The 14,130-nt window shown below is 38.1% G+C and overlaps 1 protein-coding gene across 1 annotated transcript in view; it reads right to left on the bottom strand.

Annotated features, from left to right (window-relative positions):
* The window catches only part of LOC101636940 (ATP-binding cassette sub-family A member 3-like), a 58,340-nt gene that overhangs the window by 23,074 nt on the left and 21,136 nt on the right, over positions 1–14,130 (bottom strand). Inside the window, exons 10-18 of the mRNA XM_004691722.1 lie at positions 13,490–13,627; positions 12,662–12,779; positions 11,793–11,947; positions 8,288–8,443; positions 7,720–7,930; positions 5,037–5,187; positions 4,708–4,806; positions 1,513–1,672; positions 483–777 (exon numbers count right to left, since the gene is read on the bottom strand). Of these exons, the coding sequence (XP_004691779.1) occupies positions 483–777; positions 1,513–1,672; positions 4,708–4,806; positions 5,037–5,187; positions 7,720–7,930; positions 8,288–8,443; positions 11,793–11,947; positions 12,662–12,779; positions 13,490–13,627 (1,483 nt within the window). The remainder of the gene's footprint in view (positions 1–482; positions 778–1,512; positions 1,673–4,707; positions 4,807–5,036; positions 5,188–7,719; positions 7,931–8,287; positions 8,444–11,792; positions 11,948–12,661; positions 12,780–13,489; positions 13,628–14,130) is intronic.

The raw sequence follows: 14,130 nt of genomic DNA on the forward strand, positions 1-14,130 counted from the left end.
TTTTTTTTTTGACTAAAGGTAAGCAGTGAACAAATTAAGAATAGTTACTACCTTCAAAAAGTAAGTTCTGAGGATTCAGTCTACTGAGTCTTCAGCCATGGATGTTTCAAGTGGCCAACATACTGGACCTATGAACTCCCTTCAGCTCCTAGCACTGACATTCCACTGTGACAGCTAAGGGTAACATTTTTGCATTCTGGTCAGAATAAAAATTGTATTAAGTGTCAGAGCAATATAGTATTTTGATTCTTTTAACCTATCTTCTGTGCAGCGAGGCAAATAACAGAAAGACCACTTACAGCCAATGTTCCTCAATTGATTATCAACCTTGTGACTGATTATATTGAAGTGTGTATTTTTTGCTTTTGATTTATTTTAGCACAGTCCCAGACACTGGTTATTGGTAGGGAAAGAACAGGTACTGATGCTGTAATACCTTCTTCACAAGTGGTCCAGCAAGTCTTGTCCCCTGTTGGTCTTACCTTGCACTTCCCGGAGCTCTTGATTCTTAAGGTTCAGAAAAGTCTTCAGGTTCTTTGTGAAATTCAGAGCCAGATCAGAATTCCCTGAAACTGAGTAAGGGACAATTGTTCGACCATATTGACGTAAATCCATTTCTCTGCTGGGCAGTTCGTTATTTGAGTCTACCGTTTTCAAGAGGTATGTAGTGACAAGTAAAATTACTGACAACTGTAGCAACATCAACTTCCAATTACGCCACGTGAATAATGCTCTCTTTATAAGCATGGCACAAAACTGCTGGCGATAAAGTAGAAACTAAAACGTGGAGAGAAATACAGCATTACAATGTTCGTGACCTAAGCAGGACACCCATATTAAAATCCACTAACACAAATGCTTCAAATGTTTATAGCAGAGTACAGATATATAATATAAATTTGTCATTGAATTGAACCCCCTGAATTAAGGTATGAGAAATCTGGTTTTGCAGAAGGTACTAAGGGACTGCGACCACTCTGAAATAGATTTTATTCATTAACATATTTATAAATTTTCGATCAAAAACCAAAATTACATCTAATTCTTGCATTTCATATAAAACCATAGTCTTTCTCTTTTCTCCATTTAAAAGGAAGAAATCCCCATGCGATTTATACATGTATGTGTACATATTTTTATGTAGCATATATCTCTATATCATTTATCATTTTCTAGGTTTCAGGACACACTGGTTCATAGTGAGAAAAAAGCTCCTAAACCGATCAACCAATATCTTCTGATTATAATAGTCATAACTCATTGGTTTTGTTTCACAATTAGACAAAGGGAAAACTTGTGAGAAAATGAAAGAAAAATTTTCAAAGGGATTCTAAGAAACAACGGTGAGAGCAGCAGCTGTGATCATATATAACCCAATTCTCCTGGGGTTGTTGTACAGTCAGGTCCACATCATTGCTGAACCCCAAACACCTTTCATGCCCAGATATTAAAGTATGTACCTTATAGCCAACTCAAACATACTCAGTTTACGTTCTCAGTGAATATGCTCACCCCAGTATTAAATTTAATGGTAGCAATTTCATTCAATCTGGAAAAGATTGCTCTCTCATAACTTCTGTACATGTGCACGCCTTGTCTTATTCTTTGGTACTCCAAGGAAGGGGTGTGGAGAGACTGAATGTCCATCTTGGCCTCTGCCAGTATGTTGACTCTGCAGACACACACAAAGAGAAACACAAAGCATTTCATTTTGACTATACCCTCTTTCTACTTTATTTAGGGAACATCAAACAAGGTTCCAAATCTGGAAGACTCCTTGGTCTTTTTCACTGATTGTAAAGAGGCAGCAGGTATCACTGGTCCTCAATATATCATCAGAAAAACTACTGCCAAGAGAGGGCAAAGTGTGCCACTCCGAGGCAACACGAGAAAAGACAGTGACAATCTATTATATGTTTCATTAAACTGAACTGATTTAAGCTAAAGGATTTACCTTTAATCAAGGTTAACTCACTCTTGGGAGTCAAACTGTTATTTATATTATGAAATGATGGGCACACTGAATAGCTTTTTAAAAAGTCTACAGTTCCTACTGCTGCCTATGTCTGAAATGGAACTTTGTGTGTGGATACTTGAAGAAATAGATATAGGTAATTATAATCTAAGAAGAAAAAGATCATGTAGAATAATAGATGAAAAATGTATCATGGGATACTGAGTGACAATAAAGATTGATTACATCAGTTAAAGAGGTAAAACCCTTGGTAGAAATACATGATTTGAAAGGTGTGTGTTCTCTAAACTACAGAGCCATCATAAATCTTTTCAATAGTTGTTAGCCTTTGTATGGGATGCAACCTTAATAGATCCTGAATTAGGACATTTGCAAATGGTGAGTAGATCAATGACCTCTCCAGCTTTTAAAAACCACATATACACATACATTCAGAAACCTGCTCTAGAATCTTAGTATGTTATGTTACATTTGCCGAGGAGTTTTGCCTCACTGTTCATCAGGGGAACCTGGTCTTTAGTTTTGTCTGGTTTTGGCCTTTTAAAATGTGTTTGGAAGTATCCCCTCTTTCTTAATTTTTTAAGAGTTTCAGCAGGGTAGCTATCAACTCTTCTTTGATGGCGTGGTAGAGCTATCTTTGAAGCTGTCTGCTCCTGGACTTTTGTTTTTTTGGGAGAGCTTTCATTATTGCTTCAATTTCCTGGTTTGTGATTGGACTATTCAAGTTTTCTCTTTCTTCCTGGTTCATTCTGATTTGGTTGTTTATTTCTAGGAACTTGTCCATCTCGTCTAGGGCATCAAACTTACTGGTACACAAATGCTCACTGTAATCACTATGACCCTCTGCATTTCTGTGATGTCTGTTTAACTTAACTTCATTGGTCCCCACAGGAGCTCCTGGTGCTCAGTTTTGAAGCCCAACCTAGAAAAGGTCAGGTGGACACATTACTGAAGTTTCAGTTTCGAACAACTAGTGTGGAATTGAAAATGGACCATGATGGGATGAAACACAGGATTGAAAACGGACCCATCTGATTAGAACTCCACCACTACCAATCGAACAGCTGGGCCTGGAACCACTCTTCTCCACACTGCTCACTTTTAAAGCCCAACCTCAGGAAAGCTGGCAACCCCAGATCAGATTTCTCTGAAAAAGTGGTTTGCTGTCAGCTTTATGCCCAGCATCTCTATGAGCTGTAACACTGGCTCCAGTCTCTGACAAGTCTGGCATCAGCCTCTTGTGCTGTTCCCTTTGGTGCTGACCAGTCTGGTGTCCATGGCTGGCCTTCAGCGCCACACCTAGTCTGGCCCTGAGACAGCTGTTGCTGACTGCCGTGGTCCCATTTCCGGGAAGGCCTTTGCAGAGACCTTTAACCTTTGTGTCTGATTTCTGCCTCTGGCCCTGTCTGTTTCCTGTCTCCCACCTTCTCTCACCCCTTTGTAAGTACACCCTGCTGTTGCTGAATCCTAGCCTGAGTCATCTCCTGCACCTGCACAGCTGAGAACCCACCAACCATGACAATTCTGCCTCCCTACCTTTCCAGAGTTTCAATTCTGTGAGTGTCATTTTACGGATGTATTGTTCCTTTCAACATCATATAGTATCATCCCTGACTCTTGTTATCTTTTTTAGTTAGAAATCTATTTTGTCTCATAAAAGTATGGCTGTCCCAGCACTCCTTTGTAGGGTTGTTTTCCAACACTTTATGGTGAGCCTATGTTTATCTTATCCCCACTTGGAGAGAGCAGAACGATGGATTCCATTCTATTTCTATTCTAATCTATTTCCTAATTCAACCAAAAACTTTGTGCCTTTTATTTGATGAGTTTAACCTGTTTACGTTTAGCATAGTTATTGACATATGAACGTCTGCTGCTGTCATTTTGTTCTTAATTTTGCTGCTCTATTTCCTTGTTCAGTTATTTGTGTATGTTCTCTTTGGTTTAGAAACAAGAGCTTTTTCTAACCTTTTTTGAAGGGGGGGGCTCTAGTTTATAATTGCCTTTAGCCTCTGTTTGTCTAAGGTCTTTATCCCTCATCTATGAAGGAAAGCCTTGAAGAACTGAGTATTCTTGGCTGGCAGTTTTCACCATTAAGTATTTTTTGATTACATAATTTTTATAGATTCACAGAACTAGAGCTCTTTCTATTATGGCAAATATATTCTTTTTTTTTTTTTTTTAGCTTGACTCTTTTTTTTTTTTTTAAAGATTTATTTATTCATACAGAACTGGGGTACAGGCCAGAGATGTGGAGGTTGATAGGATTCACCAGAGACAGAGTGGGGAGCAGAACAGGCAGATGATCAAAGTACACTGCTGAGGGGAGCAGTGGGCGGGTCAGGAGAGGTCTGCCACGCCATGTGGTCACCTCCAGGGCAGGCGGGAATCGAACTCATGCGGAAATGGCTTTAGCTTCTCAGTGCAGTGCTTTAACCTGCTGCGCCACCAGGGAGGGCCCATAGCTTGACTAACTCTTAAACACTCTGCCATAAAAGAAACATGCATCAAGGCCCAGGCTCAAAATCTCTATATTCTAGGCTGAATACATGGAAAGATATTAGCATAAAACATTGAAATATTTGAAAATGCTATAACTTTATTACTTGGAATATTCCAACATATGTGAACCTTGAAGACATCAGGTGTAATTTATATTATTTATAAATAAAATGGGTTTGCTCTCAAATGTATAGACCTTCTGGGTGGAGCTTTTTAAGGTTATTACTTACTTAAGGAAGACTTCTTCCATGGTTGTGATTGAAGCACCGAATCTGGCAATGCCCAGCTCTCCTTGTTTCTTTTCCAGGTCAGTAAACAGAGCTTCAAACCTGGAAAGGGAGGAGGAAGAAGAAAACCTGTTCTAGTGTCTGAATTTAAGCCTGAGAGACAAACTGCTATTTGGTGAAAAGTCTTCAAGTGCAGACTTTCCAACTCTAGTTGGCAAATGACATCAATAACTGGAGAAATACCTTGTTAGCAATATGCTTACTAAGCCTGCTAAACCTGGAAAATTGAATTGCTAGTCATCCAACCCATCCCAAACTCTCTGAACCTATACCTGTGTGTATACTTTTTTGGCAGGATAAATGATAATTCAGTTCCAATATTGTTCTCCAAAGTGGCATTGGGGACATAGGAGCGAATCACCGCAGAGATCTCTTCAGTGTTACTGTATGGTCCCCTCTCCATGACTATGTGATATCCAGCGCCTGGGGGGAACCATTTAACAGAACAAATGAAGCAATTTTCAACATTTTATTCTCCTTGTAAGGCCAAATTTGACTTGCCATAGTCCATATTACCTAGGTTCACAAGGAAGAAGTGGTGTGTCACAAGATATTTTGCTATGACTCTAGGAGGCTGACATGTAAAAACTTTTAAATGTTCCAAGAACCATGAATTGAATAAATAGCAACTTCCTCTATAATCTTAATAATTTTCTTAGTGACTAATAATTTAGTGACTATGTCTAGATACAGTAAATGTACAAAGAAAGGCCCTGTTATGTGGCTGTTACAGTTCTTGAAACTATAGCCTTAACAGATATTTACCTATTACCACTGACTGTCCTGTCAAGTGGGCATGATAATCTTGGTCCTGAGGATAGAGTATGAACAAGAAGATAAAAATTCCTGCTCTTATAAAAGCTACTTTCTAATCAAAGGAGACAGAGAAGAGGAACAGATCAAAGACACATTCTATTAGGAAAACAGAGAAGGAAAATGGGGACTATTGAAAGAAGGTTGTTAAAATTTAGACAGAGATCCATGAGGAGCCTAGGCTTCTGACTAGAGACGTTAAAGAAATCAGAGAACTATTATGCTTAATTAATGTTTTGTCTATAGAGAAAATTCTTTTCTAGAATTGGGAGAAAACATCAATGTTTTTAAATATAGGCATTTCCAGTGGTCATTGTTTGTATTAATGTTTTTTATTACAATTTTTAAAAAGTGAATAAAAGATCTAAGCGTAATTATCTTAGCTGATAATCTGGCTCATTTACCGTTCATCTGTAGGGAGGAAACTATTATTCAGTTATATAAATGTGGCAACCGATACCTAGAGAATGAAGTGACATTCATTAATTGCTATCTGTGGGAATCAAAAGCACTTCTGGTTTAATAAAAAATGATATGTGGCCCTCCCTGGTGGTGCAGCGGGTTAAAGCACAGCACTAAGAAGCCAAAGACACTTCAGCATGAGTTCAAGCCCCACCCCGGAGGTGACCTACACGGTGTGGCAGACCTCTCCTGACCAACCCGCTGCTCCCCTCAGCAGTGTACTTTGTCAGTTAACCTGTTCTGCTCCCTGCTAAGTCTCTGGTGAATTATCTCACAGCTCCTGCATCTCTGGCTGTACCCCAGTTCTGTATGCATAAATAAATAAATAAATCTTTAAAAATGATACGTAAATTATCTTACATTTCACAGGAATCATGATACATAAACTTCTCAGTTGCCTTCTATCGACAGTGATCCATAAGAAAATGCCTCTTTCTCTAGGGACGTGAGATAGTAGGAAATGAAGGCTGACACCAATGTGAGATTTCCTACACTATCAAAGGGCAAACACACTTCTGAGGCTTTTGATTACAATGTAAGAAGTCTAGTTTAAGAATAGTTGAATTTTAACATTTTTAAGAAGATGGGAACTGAAAGGACCTGAATGTCTCAAAGTAGTATTACACCTTAGTAAAATTAGTGAATGTCATTAGAAATTATTACAAATGATTTATTTACCAAAGCACCATTGTTTAAGTGGCTTATAATCCATGCCCACACAATTCAGATGGCATAAATCTGTGTTGTAATGGATGCAAAACCCCTTACCTATAAACGAAAACCTGTAAGGTGACCATAAACTTTGAACAACTGAATGGTCACATAAATATGACTTTAAATTTTTGATATATATATATGTAGGCCCCAGTTTTATATTCTAGAAAATACAGAATACTAAGTGTTTTGATTTAAATAAGACATGTCGATACTAAATAATCAGTAGAAAAAATATAAAGTGAGCTGAATTGACTCAAGCACCAAACAAATAAATGATGAAGCAATGCACTGAATAATCTCCATTTACGTGTGTATCCTCCCAATTTGTATCAATTCCTATTACTGCAGCTTCAGCTTAAGCCTGAAACAATTTACTGTTTAGTATATCAGTGTGTACATCAGGGTATCAGTATATGCTGCGAAGCCAAACATATATACAGATGGCTATCAAATTCAAGGACTGTTTTGTTTCATGTATACGACTGCTGCATGCTGTGTTATATCTTATTGTTAATGCTGCAGAGTCGCCTCTCCACACTGGGAACTGAATATTGGTTTGGCAAGTGAGAAAGTCAGATCAGAGATGATTACTTTCTCTACTGCCTCTCTTCATTAACCAATATGTCACTCATCAAAAGGAATCTAGTTGGAGGCATAACTGCATTCCAGGAACAAAAAAAAGTGTTAGCTGATACAAAGTGGGGAAGTAAGCATGACCTGTTGTTGGTTGATAAAAAAGTATTTCCTAAGTCTGAAGGTGTAAGTTGGAGAGCAAGTGGTAGGCACATATAGGGAATATCCATGCTGCAAGGAACCTTAAAAGCCAAGCAGAAGAGTTGAGATATAATTTACAGGACAGCAGATGTCACTGAAGTTTTTGGTATACAGACAAAAGGTAATGAAAGTCACACTAGAAGAATATTACAGCATCAGCACCCTAAGAATTATCAAAGGGAAGGGTACCATATATTTTTTTCAGGAAGACTGCAGAGCCACAGCACTGCAGGGACCCATTGACCATGATGGCAATGCGGTCACCCAGGATGTCCGCTTCGTCCATGTAATGGGTGGTCAGTAAGATGGTCCGATTGGTTTTATGTTGCTCAAGGAGATTCCAGGTGACTCTCCTTGAGACTGGATCCATGCTCGATGATGGCTCATCAAGTATAATCACCTAAAAGGCAAAAGGACAATTTGATAGCTATTGATAATTGATGTTATGTTAGTTACGTGGTAATGTGCTACTTAAGGGGAACACATATATACCAAGACACACAATCTAGACCAAAAAGGTGGTAAAACTCTAGAAAAAAAATCCCAATAATATTATAATGATAATTGTTAAAAACAAAAAAAATTAATTAACAACAAAAATACAAATTCCCGTGATGGTCATTGGCAATGATTCTCTATTTTTCATATCAACATGTAGGTTGGTGTCAGCTGAGTTTTTAAGATAAGCTGACAGGAACCGTTTTCAGTGCAACCCCCACCTCCCCTTCTCCCTCTCTCTCATTCTCTGTTGTACTACCTTGGGGTTCCCCATAAGTGCTATGATGATGGAGAGTTTACGCTTCATTCCTGCACTTAGTGACCTTGAAAATGTATCACGTTTTTCTAGCAGGTCAAAAGCAGATAGCATGTGGTCAATTTCTGTAGAATGCAAACTTTGGTGTATTCCTTTTATCTAAAAATGAGGAGTCAGAATTTACATGGTGCATCCAACTTTATCCTCAGAAAATTCTCTTTTTCTTACATGTTCATATTATACCTTAAGTTTTTTGCAACTATATCATCAAAACATTTCTTCCCATCATCTTCCTTTATGTCTAAAAGAGTTCCTAAAAAAAGAACTCTCAGAATTTATAAAGATACCTGAGGCTTATACACAGAGTGAGAAAAGAAACACCGACAGCCTCCAATACTATGGAGTAAACACAAACACCCTTTTACCTCCCACTGGACTCAACTATTAACACTGGGGAATTTTCAGAGGCTTTCGAATACCAGAAATTAAGATTAGGAAGGAGCAGAAGTGCCACTGAGCCAGTGTGGAGTTCACCAATTTTCCTTTGTGTGTCGCATAGTCTGAGTTCAAATGGACTTGAGCGCGTGCAGCATGAGACTAAAGAGAAACTCTCTAGTTCTGACTTGTGGGATGGAAAAGAGAAAAAACTGAAAGCGTGAATGTATGGGAGAGGTAATCCCATACCCTTCTGTTCTCTTGTACCCCATAACACTGTAAGTTTGGTGTTATGAGTAGTGGGAACCCCACAAGAGCCACTGTGGTGTGGGAGGGAGCCTTGTTCTCTGTTCAGCAGAGTGGTATCCCCAAAAGGACAAAGTCAAATTCAAGTGCTTTTTATCACCCTTTCTGTGCCTTCTTTCCACTTGTACATGACAAAGCCATGAAAGGGGGTGATCTCTGACTGCATCTTGAGAAAGGAATCAGGGGAAACTAGGAAACAGTAGGGAGAAAAGAGAAAAGAACAAGAGAGTGATGCCATAAAGTTGTTTATGAACTTGTTGCTTACCCCATCATTTGTATACATAGGTCTAATCCTAATTAGCATCAAAAACTTCAAAAATTATAGTGATGTGTAGAAATCTGCCCAGCAGTGAGCTGATCAATGGATAATACATGCGTGGCAGTGACTATAATAGCACTTCAAAGACTGGCACGGGATCACTGATGAGACATAAACAAGATGTACAGTCTCATGAGGAAAAACAATGTGGATAAAACAAAAGATATTTGACAAGATCAACACTCACTTGATAAAACTTCTCGGTAGAATGGGAATGAATACAACTTATTTACATAATAAAATCATATACAACCAACCCATAGTCAACATTATACTCAATGCTGGAAAACAAAGCATTTCTGCTATGATCAGGATACAAGGATGTCCATTTCACCACTACCATTATACACAGTATTAGAAATTCTACTCGGAACAACTAGGCAAGAAATAGGCATAGAAGGAATCTAAATTGGAAAAGAAGAAGGACAACCATCACACATTCACAGACGGCATGACTGTATACAAAGAGAATCTAAAAGAGTCTACCATAAAACTACTAGAAAAAATAAGAGACACTACAGTGGCAGAATACAAAATCAACACACAAAAATCAGCTGCATTTCCATATGCAAGCAATGAATTAAAAGAAACTAAAAACAAAAAGAATGAAACATCAAGAAAGGATAAAGCATGTGGAAATGAATGTAATGAAGGAGATAAATGACTTATACATTGAAAATTATAAGACTTTGTTAAAGGGGAAAAAAGATATAAAGAAATGGAAAGATACCTCATGCTACTGAGTGGGAAGAACAAGCATCATTTCATCATTTGAATGGGTATATTACCTAAAGCAATTTGGAGATTCAACATAAAACCAAAATGATTTCATGGAAAGACCACAAACCATTATAAATTTGTATGTAACAACATTGAGGCCCAAAATAACCAAAGCAATCTTGAGAGAAAAGAAGAAAAATGGAGTTATCATGCTTCCTGACTTCAAAATATATTATGCAGCCGTCAAAACTATGGTTTTGGAATAAAGACAGAAGTGAGAACAATGAAATAGAAATCCCAGAAGTCAACCCACAGAGATATGGACAGCTCATCTTTGACAAGGAAGCCACAGTCACACAATGGAAAAAATAAAGTGTCTTTAACAACTGTTGGGAAATGGATAGCCACATGCAAAACTGGAAAACTGGCACCAAACCTTAACTCCATCTACAGAAATTAATCGAATTGGTTTTAAGATTGCATGTTAAGACCTGACCTGACACCATAAAGCACTTAAAAGAAAACAGAGAGCCCATGCTCCTCGACATTGATCACAAAGACGTGTAGCAACTGGATTCTCAGAAATTGCTGGTGGGGTACAAAAAGGGAACAGCCATCTGGAAAAATGTCTGGAAGTTTCTTATAAAGTCAAATACTTCTATGATCCAGTCATCTTCCTGAGAGAAGTGAAAACTGATGTTTTCACACCAAAAAAAGTGTCCATGAAATTCAGATCAGTATTAGTAATAATCACCCAGCATAAAAAAAGAACTTAAATATCCCTCATTTGGTGTACTTTGGTGCATTCAAACATAAGCTGTTATGGAGCAATGAAAAGAAATACACTACAAACTGTTTGGAGGTTTCTCAAACTGCTAAACGTGGAGCTTCCATATGACCCAGCAATCCCACTCCTAGGTAGCTACCCAAAAGACACAAAAACACTGATTCAAAAAGATAACTGCACCCCCATGTTTATTGCTGCTTTATTCACAATTGGAAAGAATGGAAACAGCCCAAATGCCCAAAAGTGGATGACTAGATTAAAAGGATGTGGTATATATACACAATGGAATATTATTCAGCAACCAAAAAACAAAACAACACATGTCTTTTGCAGCAACATGGATGGAGCTGGAAAAGATCATGCTCAATGAAATAAGCCAGAAAGAAAAGGAAAAATACCAGATGGTTTCACTCATAGCAGGAGTATAATGGACCAGGGGAGAAAATAATAATAATAATAATAATAATAAACAGCTATATACCAGAGACATTTTATGGGGGTGGAGTGGGGAATGGGGTTAAAAACAGTGGGGGGAGGGAAATCCACTGATATGGTGATGGCACACAGGTGATTTGATAATGGAAAAATGCACAAAATGATGTAAAAATAAACTATTATTTATTAAAAAATACATATGCATGCTTTTATATGCATTCAACAGCAAGCCATTATGCTCAGTGTAAGTAGTCACTCTCAAAAGGGTTACATACTATGTGAGTCCACGATACTTTCAACAAATCAAAATGGTATTAATGAAGAATGGCCCAGTGGTCACCACCAGGTGAGAAGAGAGGACGACAAAGCAACAATGTGAGGTCGTGTGCGTGGGGTTAATAAAAGGATTTATCTTGACCGTGGTGTTGGTTACATGTTAATAGATCTGTATACACTAAACAAAAATGTTAAATTTAGCCAATAATTAAAAAAAACCTCTCACTCACCACAGAGTAGAAAAATAGGTGTTCTGATAGTGTCAAATCATTAAACAGCAAGTCAAGCTGTGGGCAGAAGCCCAAGTTTCTTTGAATCTCAACCATGTTCTTTGAGACGTCATTTCCATTGATATAGGCCTCCCCTCTGGTAGGCGGGTAATGGCCTGCAAGCAAGCAAAAGACATGCCAGGAACTGACACGTTGGGAGAATCTGATTGATGGAAGCCAGCATCTCAAATTCAGTCTACTAGTGAATTCTCAAAAGGATTGGCACTGTGTTCTGAAGAACAGTTCAGGAAAATACCAAATTTAGGTGATGGGAATAGCTATCTTTTAATTTCTCCTCTTGTCAATAAATACTAATTTTTCTACAAGGGATATGGATCATATGGTAATAAAAACATTCAAATAATTTGCTATACTCCAGCATATTTGTGTTGTAATTAATCAGTTACTATATTTGTAAATAAGTTATATTTTGTAGATGCTATGAAAAACAAAAGATCTAGTATATATAATGTTTTCCTCAGAAATTTAAGTAATCATTCCACTGGACAGCCTAGATACAACACCCTCCTTTTAATATACAGAGAATGTCAGTTTCAAGTTTCTTCTGTGTATCTCAACGAGAGTGTAAGATTTTTAGCATCACCAACCACTGTATTATCAATTACTTGGTAAAAACTGGCATGTAAATGTCTTCATTGAGTATATGCATTACATCACTTGGAGCATCTTGGCTTTAAACAATGAAAACTGTAATAATGTCAAGTTTAGGACTCCCTAAAATGATAACAACTCAACACTACAAATTACTGAGTGGTTTAGTTTAAAAGGAACCTGCCTGCCCTCGGCTCCTGAGAGGGCGAACTACAAACCTGTGAGAATAGATATGATTGTAGTTTTTCCAGCCCCGTTTTGTCCTAGAAGAATAGAGATCTGTCCTTTATATAAATTCAAAGACATGTTGTTTACTGCTATCTTGTCACCAAATTCCTGTGAGATAAAAGAAAAACTTGGTATTTGCCACTATCACTTATGTAAGATGAACACTGTGTCTTCCATTCATAGAAGAAACATTATAAAATCAACTTCAGGTTATAAAGAATGATGATGTTATGAGTAAGGAACATCTAGTGTGATGCCACAATGGTTTGGTATCTGTCCACATTTGCTAACGGAAATTGCAATCTCTCTACAGCCTCTGTATGAAGAGTATTACGCAGAGACTAGAGGCTTCTATCACTGTAGCAAGAGCCAGGAAAGCTCACAGTAGCGTCTGCCAGAGCTCAGATAAGCCGGGACAATGACTTCCCCCACAACTCTGGTGACACGTCTATGTGTGCCTGGGAATTCTTGAGACTACAAATGAATGCTGTCAAACTCAAACATGGCCCATTAGATGCTTCTGAATGGCCAATCAGCTACTAATAGTTTCTACACTTTTAAAAGTTTGCTTAAAAATAAAGAATAGTCTCTACTATGAGATATTAAAAGTAAACATAATTGATGGAGCAAGTAAAGACTATATTTGTAAAGATCTATTTATATTTATATGTCCTATATGACATGTAGAACTATATAGATTATGGATCACTCATTATTAAGCATCTCAATTATTTTCTTGGAATTCCCAGTTACAAACAATTCCAAAGCTTAGTGTATGACTTTCAGTGCTTGCAGGAAAGAGATTTTTGAAACAATACCTTGTGCAAATGTTCCATCTGGATCCCTACCACCAAATTAGTAGGCTCAGGCTCAAAATATTTGCTTTCAGTGTTCCTACACTGTGTCACTTCTTCTGTTTTCCTTTTAACTGCTGGTTTTCCAAACCAGTACAAGTGCTAGGAGGAAAACAAAAATGCAGACACCATAATGATCAATAAAAAATGAAGCACTCGGGCCCTCCCTGGTGGCGCAGCGGGTTAAAACACTGCACTGAGAAGCTAAAGCCACTTCCGCATGAGTTCGATTCCCGCCTGCCCCGGAGGTGACCACATGGCGCGGCAGACCTCTCCTGACCCGCCCGCTGCTCCCCTCAGCAGTGTACTTCGTAGATCTGCCTGTTCTGCTCCCCGCTCTGCCTCTGGTGAAGTCTCTCACCGCCCCTGAGCCTCTGGCCTGTACCCCAGTTCTGTATGTACAAATAAATAAATCTTTAAAAAAAAAATGAAGCACTCTATCTGTATAAATTTCTAAACAAAGTGATGGAGTCAGTGATCAGCCTTCCCTGTAGAGAGAGGTCCATGTCTGGATGACTTCACTTAAAGGTCCTAGCAAACACTTTCACAGAATTAATAACAGTTCTTCTACAAGCTTTCCACAAAGTAAAAGAAACACTTACTAA

This window comes from Condylura cristata, unplaced genomic scaffold (assembly GCF_000260355.1).
Source record: "Condylura cristata isolate star-nosed mole 26May11 unplaced genomic scaffold, ConCri1.0 scaffold00032, whole genome shotgun sequence".
In the NCBI taxonomy this organism is placed as follows: domain Eukaryota; kingdom Metazoa; phylum Chordata; class Mammalia; order Eulipotyphla; family Talpidae; genus Condylura; species Condylura cristata.